This window comes from Poecile atricapillus, chromosome 11 (assembly GCF_030490865.1).
Source record: "Poecile atricapillus isolate bPoeAtr1 chromosome 11, bPoeAtr1.hap1, whole genome shotgun sequence".
NCBI classification, from domain to species: Eukaryota; Metazoa; Chordata; class Aves; order Passeriformes; family Paridae; genus Poecile; species Poecile atricapillus.
In genome coordinates, this window is record NC_081259.1 from 17,582,265 (window position 1) to 17,596,421 (window position 14,157).

Below are 14,157 nucleotides of genomic sequence, written 5' to 3' on the forward strand. Positions count from 1 at the left end.
ATCATCAAGACCTTTGCTCTACAAAGCCTGCAGCCTAACAACTGAGACATGCCCATGACTGTAAGTTAGAATTTTCTGATAAATTCAATCATATCTGACCTAGTCTACCTTTGCTCATCACCTGAAACCATTTATATGCATAACTACTATTTCAGAGATGTACTAAATACCTGTAAAAGCCTTGGAGAGCTCAAAAAGAAACTTGCAAGCTTTAAAGTTGTTTCCAAGGGCTATTTATACACAGTTCTAGTGGAGGGGGTATCTCCTGGTGCATAGCAAGAGACTGAACAGACATTCGGGGACGTCTCATCAATCATCTACTCCAATTAACCTTGAGTTCACCTAGACCTTGGTAACACAGCCACAATGACACACCAAGCAACAAATGGCCTCCAAAAGCCCAGCACCCCTCCCAGCTGAGAAACATGAAGGTCAAACTGGACAAGGAACAGGTGCTTTGCATTAGCTTCATCCACAGGTTGTGATAATTAAAGCAATCACATTTCTGCACAGGTGTGACTGAGAAACACTCGAATAACCTGCAATACCCCAGAAAACCTGTCCTTGAACCACAAATATTTTTTAGTCTAGAAAAAAAAGGTTTTTCTTTTTTCTGAAGTGTTTACAATAACAAACTTTAGAATAGTCTTCTCCACCCGTTGTTCAGCTTGTCCTGCTCAAGGATGGATGCGAGTCAGCACCTCCAGAAGTTCAGGATTTCCCTTAGCTTTCCACACGGGACAACAGTCCTCAACTCCTGCCTGCCGTGATCGCTGGAAAGGGCTTCTGGAACACCCTGTGTCTACTCGAAAACTTTATTTTTAACAGACAGAGCGGGAGAGGAGTCCAGCGGAGAAGTCCGACCCCGGCGGCGCGGGGCGCTCGCCTCTCCCAGACCCTCTCGATCACCGCTGTCGGGCGGGAGGAGTTCGGCCCCGCGCCCCGCCCCGCGCCCCGTTCACCGCACTGGGCAGGGCCCGCACGGCCGGGGCGGCGGGAAGGCCCCGGTCGGTGGGCACCGTGCGGCCCGAGGGCGCTGCCGGGGGACTCGCCCCGCCCGCCCCGCACTCACCGCCCGCCGCAGCCGCTGCGCCGCTGCCGCCCGCAACATGGTTCCGCCGGGCCGTACCGCGCCGCTCTCGCGAGAGCACGGCCGGCCCCGCCCCGCCCCGCCGCGCCATTGGCCGGAGCGCGGGGCCAATGCGCTGCAGCGACGGCGCGGGCGGAGAGGAGAGGAGAGGAGAGGAGAGCGCGGAGCGGCGCGATCACCGCCCGCCGACCCCGCACGCCCGGCTGTCCTTCCCCGCTCCGCCCGGCTGTCTCTCTCCGAGCCGTCTGCTGACACCCGCACTGCTGGCTGCGTTCCCCCGGCCCGCTGTCCCCTCGTACAGCCGGCTCTGTCCGCCCGCCCCGTTCCTGGCCGTGCCGCTGGGCAGGAGCGAAGTTGCCGCTGCCGTAGGGGCCCGTCCAGCTCCCGCGGAAGACCCCGAGAGGAGCGGATCCCTTCCAGCCAAAACTGACCTGGTACCAGCGCCAGCCTCCTCCGGCCGCCTTTGCGCTATTCCTCTGCACTGCTTCAGCAAAGGATTAAAGCCTTTAAACAGAAGAAAACAACAGAAAGCAGAGTTACGCCTTTAAATGCCGGTGCTCTTTGCCAGATGCTATGCTAAACCAATGAAATGTGCCTTGCAAAGAGAAAGAACGGAAAAGTCTTAATTTACGGCTGTGGAGTCGACAGCAACCTGGGAGACCATGGGAGCCCCTGCCTGGGGCTGCCCGTGCGCTGCCAGCTCCCCCCGGCCGCGCTCCCCACAGCACGAGGCGCAGCCAAAGCAGAAGAGATAAAGGAGGGACGGAGTGAGTGGCACACGGGAAAGGCCAGATGTCACGGTGCTTCCCAAATGTCGCGCCCTACCAGTTGTCCAAGCCACCCAGTCAGGTACCACCAGCCCTGGATGGCATCCTCTCACCACGACAGATTGCTGGCTGCCTCACCCACATCCCTTTGCTCGGACCCAAGCAACATTAGGCAATAGCTCATGAGCTCTGAATAATTTATAATTCTATTTTATTATTATTATGATTTCCCAGAACCAAGGCAAGACCTCTTGTGCCCGCCCCTTTACGTGGCACCAGGGTGCCCCAGGGATCAGACTTGCTGTTTTTCCATACCTCCGGATTTTCTGGGTGACAAGGAGAAAGATTTAAAAATCAATGAAGCAAAATGTTTCAGGCCAGATTCACTGCTAAAGTGTGTGCTTATGGCTCTCTGAAAACCTGATGTCCTGGAGAAGCTGGCAGGAGCTGCCACACTGGAACAACTGGTCCTGCCAGCCCAGGAGCCCCAAGCACATATAGATTTGGGATGCTCCAGAATGCAATTCCCATCCCAGAAATCACAAGATAGTGAGCCACGAATGCAGTTTCTTCCTTCCCAACCTGAAGTGGCACAGAGCATAAAAAAACCCCAAACATTCCCCCTCCCTCCCCACTCCCAGCAATTAGGGCCATTGGATTGTTCAGAATCCAAGAATCAGCAGTGATCTTCAGCATGTCAGTGATTTGTTCTGCATTGCTAAGTCTCTCCATAGGAAAGCAAAAGGCAGATTGATCAAAAAGGCTCTTTGACTTTGCCACAGTCTTGGCACAGGATCACCTCTTAAATTTATTATGCCACATGATTTTCACATCAGATGCCAAAAAGAGCTGCTTTACAGCAAAAGCTAACCAGGTCCAGCAACTCAAGCATCTAAATGGACAATTTACTTTGTCTCAAATCTCAAATGACACCAGAATAGAAGAAAAGCAGCTGTCCTGCATATTCCAGCTTCCTGGCCCCAGAGCACTACCTTAACTCCTCAAGCCCCAAAGGAAGGCTGCAAAGGGAAGAGCTAAAGGAGGTGGCAAACCTCCTTCAGGGCCTGTGCCTGATTATACAGATTAAAGTAGCTCCAGGGCTGCTCTGACTTCTGCCTGGTCTGACTTCACCCTTCAGTCCCCAAAAAAGGAAGAAAACAAAATGAGTGTTTGGAGCTGCCTGTGTACCTCCTGGTCTGTGCAAATAACCAAGTGAAAAAACCCCAATTGTTTATATGAAATGAGGGGGGAAATGGTTTTGCAGAAGCCACAGTACCCTGAGAGGGGTTTAAAAAGAGGATTAATATTTGATGTGGCTCTTTATCACCAGTTTGAATGATGGTTAAGGTGCAGTGTAGCTTTTCAGAAATGTGGAGTTTTATACAGTATAGAAATCCTTACCTGCATCCTAGGTAATCCAACAAAAGCAACAGCAAAGGCCAAATAAGAGCATCCTAGGCATCCTTAATTTGACCATTATGTCTTTTTAATTGGGGTGTTTTACACATTAAAAACGTGGCATGTAATTTCATAATCCTATTTTAGGCTCCAAAACTAAGCTTCCCACATGCACATCTCATGCAGATGAAATCTTTACAACAAATGTACACCAAAAAACCCCAAATCACAAGAATAAACAAAGTGATTTCATTCAAACTGGGACTTTACTACCTCACACTAAAACAAAAGTGAGCTACTATCAAAATCAACTAACTGCATCATAGCCAAGAATAAATTGATCCTTTTGCTGTGTGTCTGTCTTCATAGCACACGCATCGTATTTTCATGAGCAGAGTGACATCATCACTCTTTAGGTCAGATTTTAAGGTATAACATCACCAATTCAGAGACATGACAAGCTTTTTATTATATTTTCTGTTTATAATTTTGATTCAAATCCTCAGCAACACTTCAGATGCACAAATCCTTATTGAAACTGGCTTGATGCGGATTACAGCCTGAAGCACAAAGGAAGTCTTTATCACTTATGGCCAGTGTTTTAGGAGCTTATAACTGTAATCAGGTAGGGATTATATCAGCATGATCCATACAAGCTGAACCATGGCAAAAAGATTTTTTCTATTTGACCTTCCCATGACAATAATAAAAATGGAAAACATGCAACAAACAGATGCCACTGAAGGTAAAATCACTATCCACTGTAGGCAGAAGTTACTACTTTGTATTTTGAAAGAAAAATTAGTCATTGATTAGTGGAAGCAGATCCTTGTATGGTGCATTGTTATCCAGGATTATTTCATTAGGATCTGCTGACCCAATTTCTGCATTGGAAAGAGAATTACATTTTTTCACACTATTGGGATTGGGGAAAAGAGAAAATAATAACACAGATAATTCAAACTTTTAAAAATATGGTTGCAAACCAGGACAGGCACCTGTATTGGTATCTCTACAGAAGCCAAATGAAACAGGGACCATTATAAAAATGTAACGATGCCTTCCCTAGAGTCCGATTTTGGTTTTCTTAAAATACATAATTCCTAATTAAAACATATGGAATCCAGCTAATACAGCCTCATGACTAAGGGATTTAGTGAAGAGCAGGAATTTTTTTATTACTGCTATGATGGTACCCTCTGTCACAGGTCATCCTTAGCTTACTCCTGCAATCACCCTGGGGATAGCTGACTCAGATAAATTAAAAGAGCTTCATTTGGGAAGCTTCCCCAACACACGAAAGGATTCACCTCCTAATCTGTTAAAATCCAGTAACATTAAAGCAACTGCAACATGCTGACAGCTCAGCAGGACCCCCAAACTGATGGGCAGGACCCACAGCCCAGCACCACATGGGACTAAAACTCACCTTGGAAGCAGCAGCAGGAGAGGTTTCTGCTGCTGAAATATTTTGCACCCAAGTGCCGTGAGCTCACAGGATCTGAGTAGTTCAGCCACACCAGGACGTTGCCAGCCCCTCTGCCCACAACCACAGGCTGTACACAAGGAGAGACACGTGTCCCTAGAGTCCTGCTCTCTGCTCCTCATCATCAGTGACATAAAGACTCATCTCCCCATGTCTGCCATTGGAGGTCCTTTATAACAGACCACCAGAGGTGTGCTTAGTGCTCTGCTCAGATCACCTTACAGCCATCCACCTGCAGGGCTCAGAGCAGCAGCTGGTCTTTCATGAGGCCTTACAGAAGCCTTTGGAAGGGAACAATGCCATAAGCCCTGCTTACAAAATGGTGGACAGAGGAAAGAGCTCCCCCCTAAGCCACCCCATAGCAGGGACAACCCTTGTAATACTGAGCCTACAAAACCTCCATAGACAGGTATTTTCTCTCTTTTATAAACTATTCTCTCTTGCTAATAATTTCCACGTATCAGTCAAATAACAAGGGAGCCTGGGAGTAACATCATGCTGCATATTTCTCAAGAACAAGATCACCTGAGGAGTTCAAGAAACCCTTTCTGTCAAGATCACAGGCAAAATGGGACCCTCATAACCTCCTGAAAGCAAAGGCTCAGGTTACCTCAGAAGGCAACTTGTGCTGCCCAGGAGTGATAGTGGTTTGTGGAGGACAAGGGAAACAATGCTGGTGAGAAGAGCTCTGCTGCCCTCCCGGTGCAGACACCTGGATGGGGTTTTTTGACCTGCCAACCTCCTTCTGCATGCAGCTTGCCTTGTTCTTAATGACAGATGTGTGTAAAATTCTCTGGCAGGTTGTACCAGCATTATTGTTAAAAGCGTAGCTGCACTTTTTTGCCCATTACACTGCTGGAAAGGAATCCAGATGCCACTGTATTCCCTCTCACACCAGCCCAAGCCATTCCTGCAGTAGCAGGGACAGTCAGTCCAGGGGAACAGCTCTTTCCATGCCTCTAAGGACTTCCCAAGGAAAGCTGCTTTTTCCCTTTTTCTTTGTTTCAGCTCAGTCAACAGCACTTTTGTGTAAGCACAGCAGCTGTAGTAGGCCTTGTTTTTAGTGTTTTGGGACCTGCTTGATTTTTGATATTTTTATTGCGGAACCCATTAGGGAGGAGAGCCTTCTGGTGAAATTACCTGCCACTTATAGCACCTGGTGACAAAGGCTAATGTACCTGCTGCTTGCCCTGTCACAAAGTCTAAAATGAAGTCTACAAAGTCTGCAATTTACCCATTGCCTTTAATCCTGCAGATAATGGCATAACAAGATCCAGTGTCTGGGGGTCAAACCTAAACTATACACTTAGATGTCCATTCCAGTGAAAGTAGTTAACAAGCAGGGTGCAAGAGCAGGACAGCCTCTCCTGCACTGGCAGGCAACACCAAGAGCAGATGCATCTCTGGGAGAGATGACTGAGGTCAACCATAAATTAACAGGCTCACTGTGAGGGAAAAAAATAATTCTGTGTCCAATTGCATGGTCTGGTATGAAGGAGACCAGAGGAGATGGGCCAATAAGTCTTTTCTGCACTCATGAACTTTCTGAATCCTTCTTATCCGGAGGGGGAAAATGGCAAGGGTTCCCTTTGCCATGTTACCATGGCTGATTCTTAATCACTAGCAGGGCTGGCAGTAGCTCTTGTGCAACACCACTTTCCCCAGCGCTGGGCCCTGTTCCCCTGCAATGCTCCCAACCCCTGCTGGTCTCAGAAGAATTGAGCCCAAAGCTCCACATAGCAATTCAAATGCATCACCAGACATTAGGCCACCGGGTTAACCACTGTTTAATTTCGTCACATTTGTTTGTGAGTTATGTACGTGCCTTTCTTTTGTCAACATCTCCTTTTAGAAAGGATATTGATTTTGTTTTCAAAGGCTCTCAAAAATAAAATGAATGACTACATTCTAAGGAAGAGTCATTTTCTCAACAGCTGTAAATAATTTATTGTTCGCAACCCACCCAGATCAAAAGATACTTCATCAACTGATGTGGCAAAATCTGGTGCAAGCTGCATTTCTATTATCTCAGATCCAATTAACCATTTGGAGCAGACTAAAACATAACTAGATCAATCCAGAATCAGATTAATATCCAATCCATAATCACATTAATCACAATCTGTCCATAATTAGCCATCAGATAATCCCATTGGACAGGAGGTGACATGCAGTATCCCATTATCTCATTAATTATCTATTTTCAGTATCAGACATTGTGCCCAAACATAAGGAAATGTTTTTTAAAGGAAAAATGGATAGGGAATTCTCATTTTGCTACATCTGTCCCATTGAAGCTCCCAGTGTCTCAATGTTGGAGTTTTACAACATTTCTTTGTTTTGGCATATTCTGCTAGGACCAAGAGGGGATTTTTGAGAGACATCATCTTTTTAATAAAATATGACTATCTTAGGAAGATGGATAAATAAAACATGTTTCATGTGAACAAGTTTGTGAAAGAAAGAAAACTCTTCATCAAAGGTTTTAATGGTAACATGATAACAATAGCTTTGCAATGCTAAATCTTATTGCAGATGGTTCCTGTCCTTTTTGTAATGTAAGTGAAATAGTGTTCCATCTGTTTTAATTTTATAATGGACTTAATCCATGGTTGGCTCTGAAAGAATCAGCATCTACTGCCTTTGCAATCTGCTGCAAACAAAAAAAAAATAGTTGCCATTTCCACCTTCTAGAGGGAACTTGTGTTTCTATTTGGGAGCAAACCCCAGAGCTGCTCTATAGAGAGAGGGAAGTACCATTAGCCAGCCTCACCCCGTGGCCAGGCAGCCCCTGCCAGCTCTTGCACCAAACCCAACTGGAACTGCTGCAAAAGAGATTGGAATCTCTGGACACTGGGTGAAGGAGAGCAAGGAGTAATCAGTGCAGCAGGAGAGATTGCATTTGGCTTTGACTAGAAAATGCTTCCAGCAGTTCCAAGTTACCTGAACACAGTTTTCCAGAGGTGCCTCCTGGACTGAATTATTCCATGATTTTATCATGTGCTTTCTCCCTTACTCTCCCTCAAATGAACCAACAATTAACCTGTTTGTAAAACATGTGGTATTGAGCTGGTTCGATGCCTCATGGCATTACCTGTAGGCATTTTAATGCTTTTTGTACATCATATAGAGGAGGTGCAGGGCTTTCAACATTTCTCTGGCAAGTAATTTTCTGGGCTTTTCTACTAAACTGCCTGTGCAGCACTGCCTATCCTGTTCCTACCTGCCTGGTTGTGAAGCAAGTCCAGTCCAACCATACCTGCCTGGTGTCAGCATATTGCTCTGTTCAGATACAGGTGTGACTGGAGCACAGCTCTGCATAGGTTTGGGAAAGTTTGGTTGGCTCAGCTGTAACTTTACTAATTCCTAAACTGGTGGGATGTTTGGGAGAGCAGAAAGGATCCTGCCCTCGAGTGGGAAAAGGGTGATGCAACACAGAGCATCCTTGCCAAGATGCTGTATTCTTAGACATGTCTCATTCTCCTATCACTCTGATATTTTTGCATTTTATTGTTAACACATGCAGATAGTGACTCACCCAGGACTCTGAATTCTGGCTCGGGCTGAAGTCACCCTTCTGTACCCTCTTTTCTGTCAGGTGCCCAGGCATGGACCTGTGCTGCCCCACAGTGCTGTAGAGGTTCCCACCACCCATCCCTCGGGGTCACCCCAGTTTGAAGAACCAACTAAACTTCTCCAACTGCCTTCATACCTCTCACTCCCACCCAGCTCTGCCACCGGCCAGCTAGCCACGCTAGCGGCAGGCAGCAGTCAGACCACAGCCCCCAGCAGGCGCCACACAGGCAGGGAACACATGGGCACACCCTGCCCTGAGGATGTCACTGCTGCACCGCGCCTCTGCACCTTCGCGCATGCAGGGGCAGGCAGGGATACCAAAATTCCTTGGTGACATGCGTCCCTGCTGAAGTGGGTGCTTCAAATGCCATCCGTCCCCCTTCCCCCGCAGCTATTGTACAAATTTAAAAGCTTGCTTTCAACATTTGGGGTCCTCAAAGGGGTAGCAGGGGCTGTGGTCAGGCTGGGAGAGTGGATCAAATAATGAAGCACTTTATCCAAAGGGTCCTCTCCCCCTCCTCGGCTTCTGGGGTTTCTTATCTGCAGGGTGCCTGACTCGCACAAAAGACAAGTGCTTCAGCTGGAAAAACCCTCCCGCCTCCCTCCTCTAAGAAAAATGAGCACAGTCTGCCCTTCCTGAGCCAACATCTAAAGTCACCATGTCCTTCTCAAGCCATACAGGTTGGCAAATGCCTGTCAAATTCCCTGTGTAAAATTAAAAAGGTAATTGCACGGAGGAGGACAGGATCAAAGCCCCAAGACAGCGGTAATCTCAATTCCAGCATGTACAAGCGTTCCTGGACCTTATGAGGCACTCGTGCTTCTGTGCTGCAAAGTCTTTGGGAATTTAACACTGAATCAAAGGCCACTGAAGTGCTTTCCCTATTCTTCTGCTAATGCACGGGAAGCCCATGGAGACTGGGGGGAAAGAGGGAAGAAAAAAGAACAGAAGGCATAAAAAAGCAATAGGAGAGGTTCAGCTGCGGGAACAGCACGGAACCAGGTGCATAAAAATGCGGTAGAATACTATTTTTTCTCCGCTAATTTCGACTCATCACGGGGCCGCTGCTCGGGACGGCCGCCCCAGCGATGCGGTTGGTTCTGTCCGGGTCCATTGGGGCGGCTCTCCCGCACACGGACCTCAGCAGGGAACCGCTCCGCGGGTGCGCAGCGTCGAGCCCGCGTCCGCAGCGCCAGCCCCTTCCCGTCTGCAGCGAGACGCTCCTCCGCACAGCGCCGGGACTCACCCGCCGCGCCCGCCCGCGGGCACCTGCCAGCGGCACGTCGAGACGCGGGGAAAAGAACAACGAAATAAAATGCAAAAGAGACGAGAAAGAGAAGGAAGATGGAAATAAAAGGAGAAAAATAATAGGCGCACTAAAAGTCAAGAACAATAACAGGAAAAACAGAGGAGGAAGAAAAGCTACGATGAATCTCCTACTCCTCCGGCTGCCGGTGCCGCCGTTGCCTGCGCGCACGGGGCCAGGCGCACCGCGGCGGGCGGGGCGGAGGGTCCTTCGGCCGCCCGGGGCGCAGGGCGCGGAGGAGCTTTCCCCGCGGGGCACGGGGCCGCTCGCCCCGTCAGTGCCGGCGTCGTGCGGCTCCGGGCCGGGTCCCGCAGGGCGTGCGCCCCGCTCCGCGCCCGCCGCGCGCCCATTGTTCGGCACCGCCAATCCGCGGGCTCTCCCCGCGGCCGCCAATCGCCTCCGGGGGCCGCGCGGTGAGGTCAGCGCCGCTGCGCGCTGACATCACGGCACGGCCCGGCGGGGCGGGCCCGGGGGGGCGGACGCGGCCCCCGCCCCGCGCCGCGCGGGTAGTGGTGGAGCGGCGGCTCCGCATCCCGCATCGCTGCCGGTGCGCAGGGGGCCGTCCGCATGGTGGACATCCTCCTCCCGCGGCCGCTCCAGGGCGCCATGGGGGAGCCCTCCAAGAGTAAGTGCGCGCAGCGCAGCGAAACGCGGGGCCGGGGCGGGAGGGAGTGCGCGGGACCCTGCGGATCGAGCTCCGAGCCGCCTCTGCCGTCGGGTGGACTGGCGGACCGCGGGCGCGCTGACAGCGCCGGGAAGGGGCTGTGGCCGCACGGCGGGCGCGGGCGGCTGCGGGCTTGGCCCGTGGCAACTCCGATGCCGCTATTCCCGCTCGTGCCCAGCGCTTCCCGGCCCCGCTGGCGCCGTTCCTTACGGAATGCATGTCCTTTCTGCTGTCCGCACCGCTGAGCTCATTTCTTTCGGCTGTTTCCATTCCTTTCTCTGCTTCCCTCTGCTCTTTCTTTCTTTCTTTTCCCGTGTTGCCGTTTTTCTTTCTTTATCTCTTTCGTGTTTCAGTTTGTCCTTTTTAAAAATTTATTTTTCCGGTTTTTTTTTTAAACTTCATTTTCTCTCTATTCTTGTTTAGTTTTATTTCTTTCTGTCTCTTTGATTACACGTCTCTTACTGTTTTAATTTGTCCATGCTCCCATTTTAACCATTTCTGGATTTTAGATGCTTTTATATCTCTTTCCGTCATTCTCTTTTAATTTCTTTCTTTCTCCTTCTTTCTTTTCTTCCTTCTTTCTTTGTTTCTTTCCTTATTTCTTTCAAGTTTTCCTCAGCCGTTGTTTTAATTTTTTTTTGCTTGTTTCTGATTCTATTTTCCTTTTCCGAAATTCTACTTTTACATCTCTGTCTCTCGGCATTTATTTGCCTTGATCAAGTTTCTCTCTCTCTTTTTTTTTTTTTTTTTTTTTTCCTGGCCGTATTCATTTGTCTCCGTTTGTGTTTCCATCCTTTCCGTCCGTGTGTCTATCTGCATTTTCTTTCTTCCCATTTTGGAAGAAAACCAAAACAAACCAGAATAAGAAAAAAGGATGAAGTGTAAAAAAGAAAAAAGTACCTTTTCCTAATTCCCGACTTCTAGTCTGGCACACTGCTGGCTCTGACCGTACCCCGCTCGCTCCCGGCAGGGCGGCCGGGGCTGGCCCTGTGCGCGGGCTGCGGGGGCCGCATCCAGGACCCGTTCCTGCTGCGGGTGTCGCCGGACCTGGAGTGGCACGTCGCCTGCCTCAAGTGCGCCGAGTGCGGGCAGCCCCTGGACGAGACCTGCACATGCTTCCTGCGCGACGGCAAGGCCTACTGCAAACGGGATTACAGCAGGTGACCCCGAATGCGCCAACGCTCGTTAGGAAAAAAAAAAAAAATAACCCAGACCCGAAAAAGCACAAAACCCCTTAGGTCCCCCGAATTTCCCCCAACGAAAACCCGAGTCTCGGCCGCTGCCCTCCCCCGCGGCACCTCCTGGAGCCGCCCCGACGGTGCGGCCGCAGGCCCTGACGGCTCATCGCGTCCCCGCAGGCTCTTCGGCATCAAGTGCGCCCAGTGCCGGGCGGCGTTCAGTAGCAGCGACCTGGTGATGCGCGCTCGCGACCACGTCTACCACCTGGAGTGCTTCCGCTGCGCCGCCTGCGGCCGCCAGCTCCTGCCCGGAGACCAGTTCTGCCTGCGGGAGCGCGACCTGCTCTGCCGCGCCGACCACGGGCCGCCCCCCGACGGCACCGCCGCCCGCGGACCGCGCAGCCCCGCGCTAACGCCGGCCGCCGCCGCGCACCTCGCAGGTACCGGCTCCCCGTCGGGGCGGGCGGCGGGGCGGGGAGGGTGTCGGGGGGGCTGCGGCGGGCGGGCGGGCGGCGGAGCTGACGGTGCGCGCCCTCCCCGCCCGTCGCAGAACCGGTGCCCGGGCGGCCGCCCGCCCCGCGGCCGCCGGCGCACAAGGCGGCGGAGAAGACCACCCGCGTGCGGACGGTGCTGAACGAGAAGCAACTGCACACGCTGCGGACCTGCTACGCCGCCAACCCGCGCCCCGACGCCCTGATGAAGGAGCAGCTTGTGGAAATGACGGGGCTCAGTCCCCGCGTCATCCGCGTCTGGTTCCAGAACAAGCGCTGCAAGGACAAGAAAAAGTCTATCCTCATGAAGCAGCTCCAGCAGCAGCAGCACAGCGACAAGACGGTGAGCGCCCGCCCTCCCCGCCCGGGAGGGAGATGTGGGTGGGGGGCTCGGGCCCGCGGGCTCGGGCGGCAGTCGCGCTGAATCCCCATGTGCCCGCAGAGCCTGCAGGGTCTCACCGGCACGCCGCTGGTGGCCGGCAGCCCCATCCGCCACGAGAGCGCCGTGCAGGGCAGCGCCGTGGAGGTCCAGACCTACCAGCCGCCCTGGAAGGCGCTCAGCGAGTTCGCCCTGCAGAGCGACCTGGAGCAGCCCGCCGCCTTCCAGCAGCTGGTGAGCCGCGCCGGGCCGCCCGTCGGGCCGCAGGGGACAGGCAGATCCCGGCCCGCCGGGCCCGGGCGCTGAGGGAGGGGGACGGGGCAGGGGGTGACCGCGCCGGGCCCTCACCGCCGCTGCTCCCCCAGGTCTCCTTCTCCGAGTCCGGATCCCTGGGCACCTCCTCCGGCAGCGACGTGACCTCGCTGTCCTCCCAGCTCCCCGACACCCCCAACAGCATGGTACCCAGCCCGGCCGAGACGTGAAGCGGCCCGTCCGCTCTGCCGCGGGACCTCCGCATGCCTGCGCTTCCTGCATGAGACACCCGGCCCCGGGCCGCTCCCAGAGCTCCGGACAAACGCCTTTGTTTTTTAATTATTCTTATTTAAAAACAAACAAAAAATATGTTACTGACGGCCAAAAAAGCACCGGGATCCTCGCTGCCTTCACCAGACCGGAGAGAGAGCCCCCGCCCTGGTTATTTCGTGGTTTTGTTTTTTTTTCCCCTGCGGATTTCGATGTTTCTTTTCCCCAAAGAAACGCGGATTTCCCCGCCGGAGCCCAGCACGGTGACAGGCTGCCTCGCCCACCGCTTGCACTGGGGACGGTTTTTCTTCCCTTTTTGAAAGGGAAAAATAAATAATAATAATAATAAAAAAGAAAATCTACAAAACTGGGAGAGACTCCTCCGGCGTGCAGCCGTGGTGCCGTTCAGCCTCATCTCACACCGATGCCTCTCCCGGGCCGTGGTGCCCGGCCCCGCACGATCGCTGGAAAAACGGGATACGAAAACGAGACTTTTTAACGGGAAAACCAGTGCTAATAATGTTAAGTTATCAGTGGACGAAGGACGGATTGTTTGCGCCTTTAACGATCAAAAGTAAGTTATTGTTATTTATTGTCAGAGTCAGCGGTTGAATAGTGGGATTAAATATTTTGGACTTAATAAAAAAAAAAAAATTGATTTAAACGAAAAAACTAAAAACGAACTAAAAGAAAGTCGCCGAAAGGCAGCGAAGGGGCACCCCAGGCGCGGAGCAGCGCGGCCATACGGATCGGGAGCGGAGCAGAGCGGGTCGGGACCGGCACAGCCCCGGCTTCTCCCGCACGGCCTCACCGCACCGCGCTAATCGGCTTTCAGAACCGGGGCCGCTTATTTATAGCCAGGTAGGCGGAGCGCAGGTTTACCTTTCGGAGTAGCCCCCAGGCTCGCCCGGCTGTGCCCGCACCTGCCGCGGTGCAGAGCGGCCTCGCCTCCTCTCTGGGGGTGGCGGGGCTGGGGGGCCGGGTTCTCCCCCGGGGCGGCGAGGCGAGCCCTTCCCTCCCGCGTATCCATCCCCACGTCCAGACCCAGACGGCGACTTCTTGTCTGCCTCTGGCATCACCTTGGGAGCGCGGCGAGGCCGCTCCAGCTCCCGCGCCCTCCCCCTTACCCGCGCGGGACTGCTCAGGACCAGCTCCCCCCGGAATCGCAGGCTCGGCCAAGCTCAAGCCACGCCGAGCCACGGCCCTGTCCAAATCCCCGGGGAGCGGGAGGGGAGCGGGGTCCTGCCGGAGCCCTCCGGGCTGCAAGGGATGGGCAGCGCGGCGCCGGGGTGGCTCCAC

General features: G+C 52.5%; 2 protein-coding genes across 2 annotated transcripts in view; one reads left to right on the forward strand and one right to left on the reverse strand.

Annotated features, from left to right (window-relative positions):
• ETFA (electron transfer flavoprotein subunit alpha) overlaps positions 1–1,209 on the reverse strand; it is a 28,565-nt gene extending 27,356 nt beyond the window's left edge. Inside the window, exon 1 of the mRNA XM_058847231.1 lies at positions 1,073–1,209. Coding sequence (XP_058703214.1) covers positions 1,073–1,111 — 39 coding nt within the window. The 5' untranslated portion in view covers positions 1,112–1,209. The remainder of the gene's footprint in view (positions 1–1,072) is intronic.
• Positions 1,210–10,110: 8,901 nt separating this feature from the next.
• Positions 10,111–13,507, forward strand: ISL2 (ISL LIM homeobox 2). The gene is made up of 6 exons (XM_058846933.1): positions 10,111–10,249; positions 11,259–11,448; positions 11,647–11,906; positions 12,017–12,300; positions 12,400–12,570; positions 12,702–13,507. The coding sequence occupies exons 1-6, from the start codon at positions 10,192–10,194 to the stop codon at positions 12,816–12,818; spliced, it is 1,080 nt and encodes a 359-aa protein (XP_058702916.1). The 5' UTR covers positions 10,111–10,191; the 3' UTR covers positions 12,819–13,507.
• Positions 13,508–14,157: the final 650 nt, after the last annotated feature.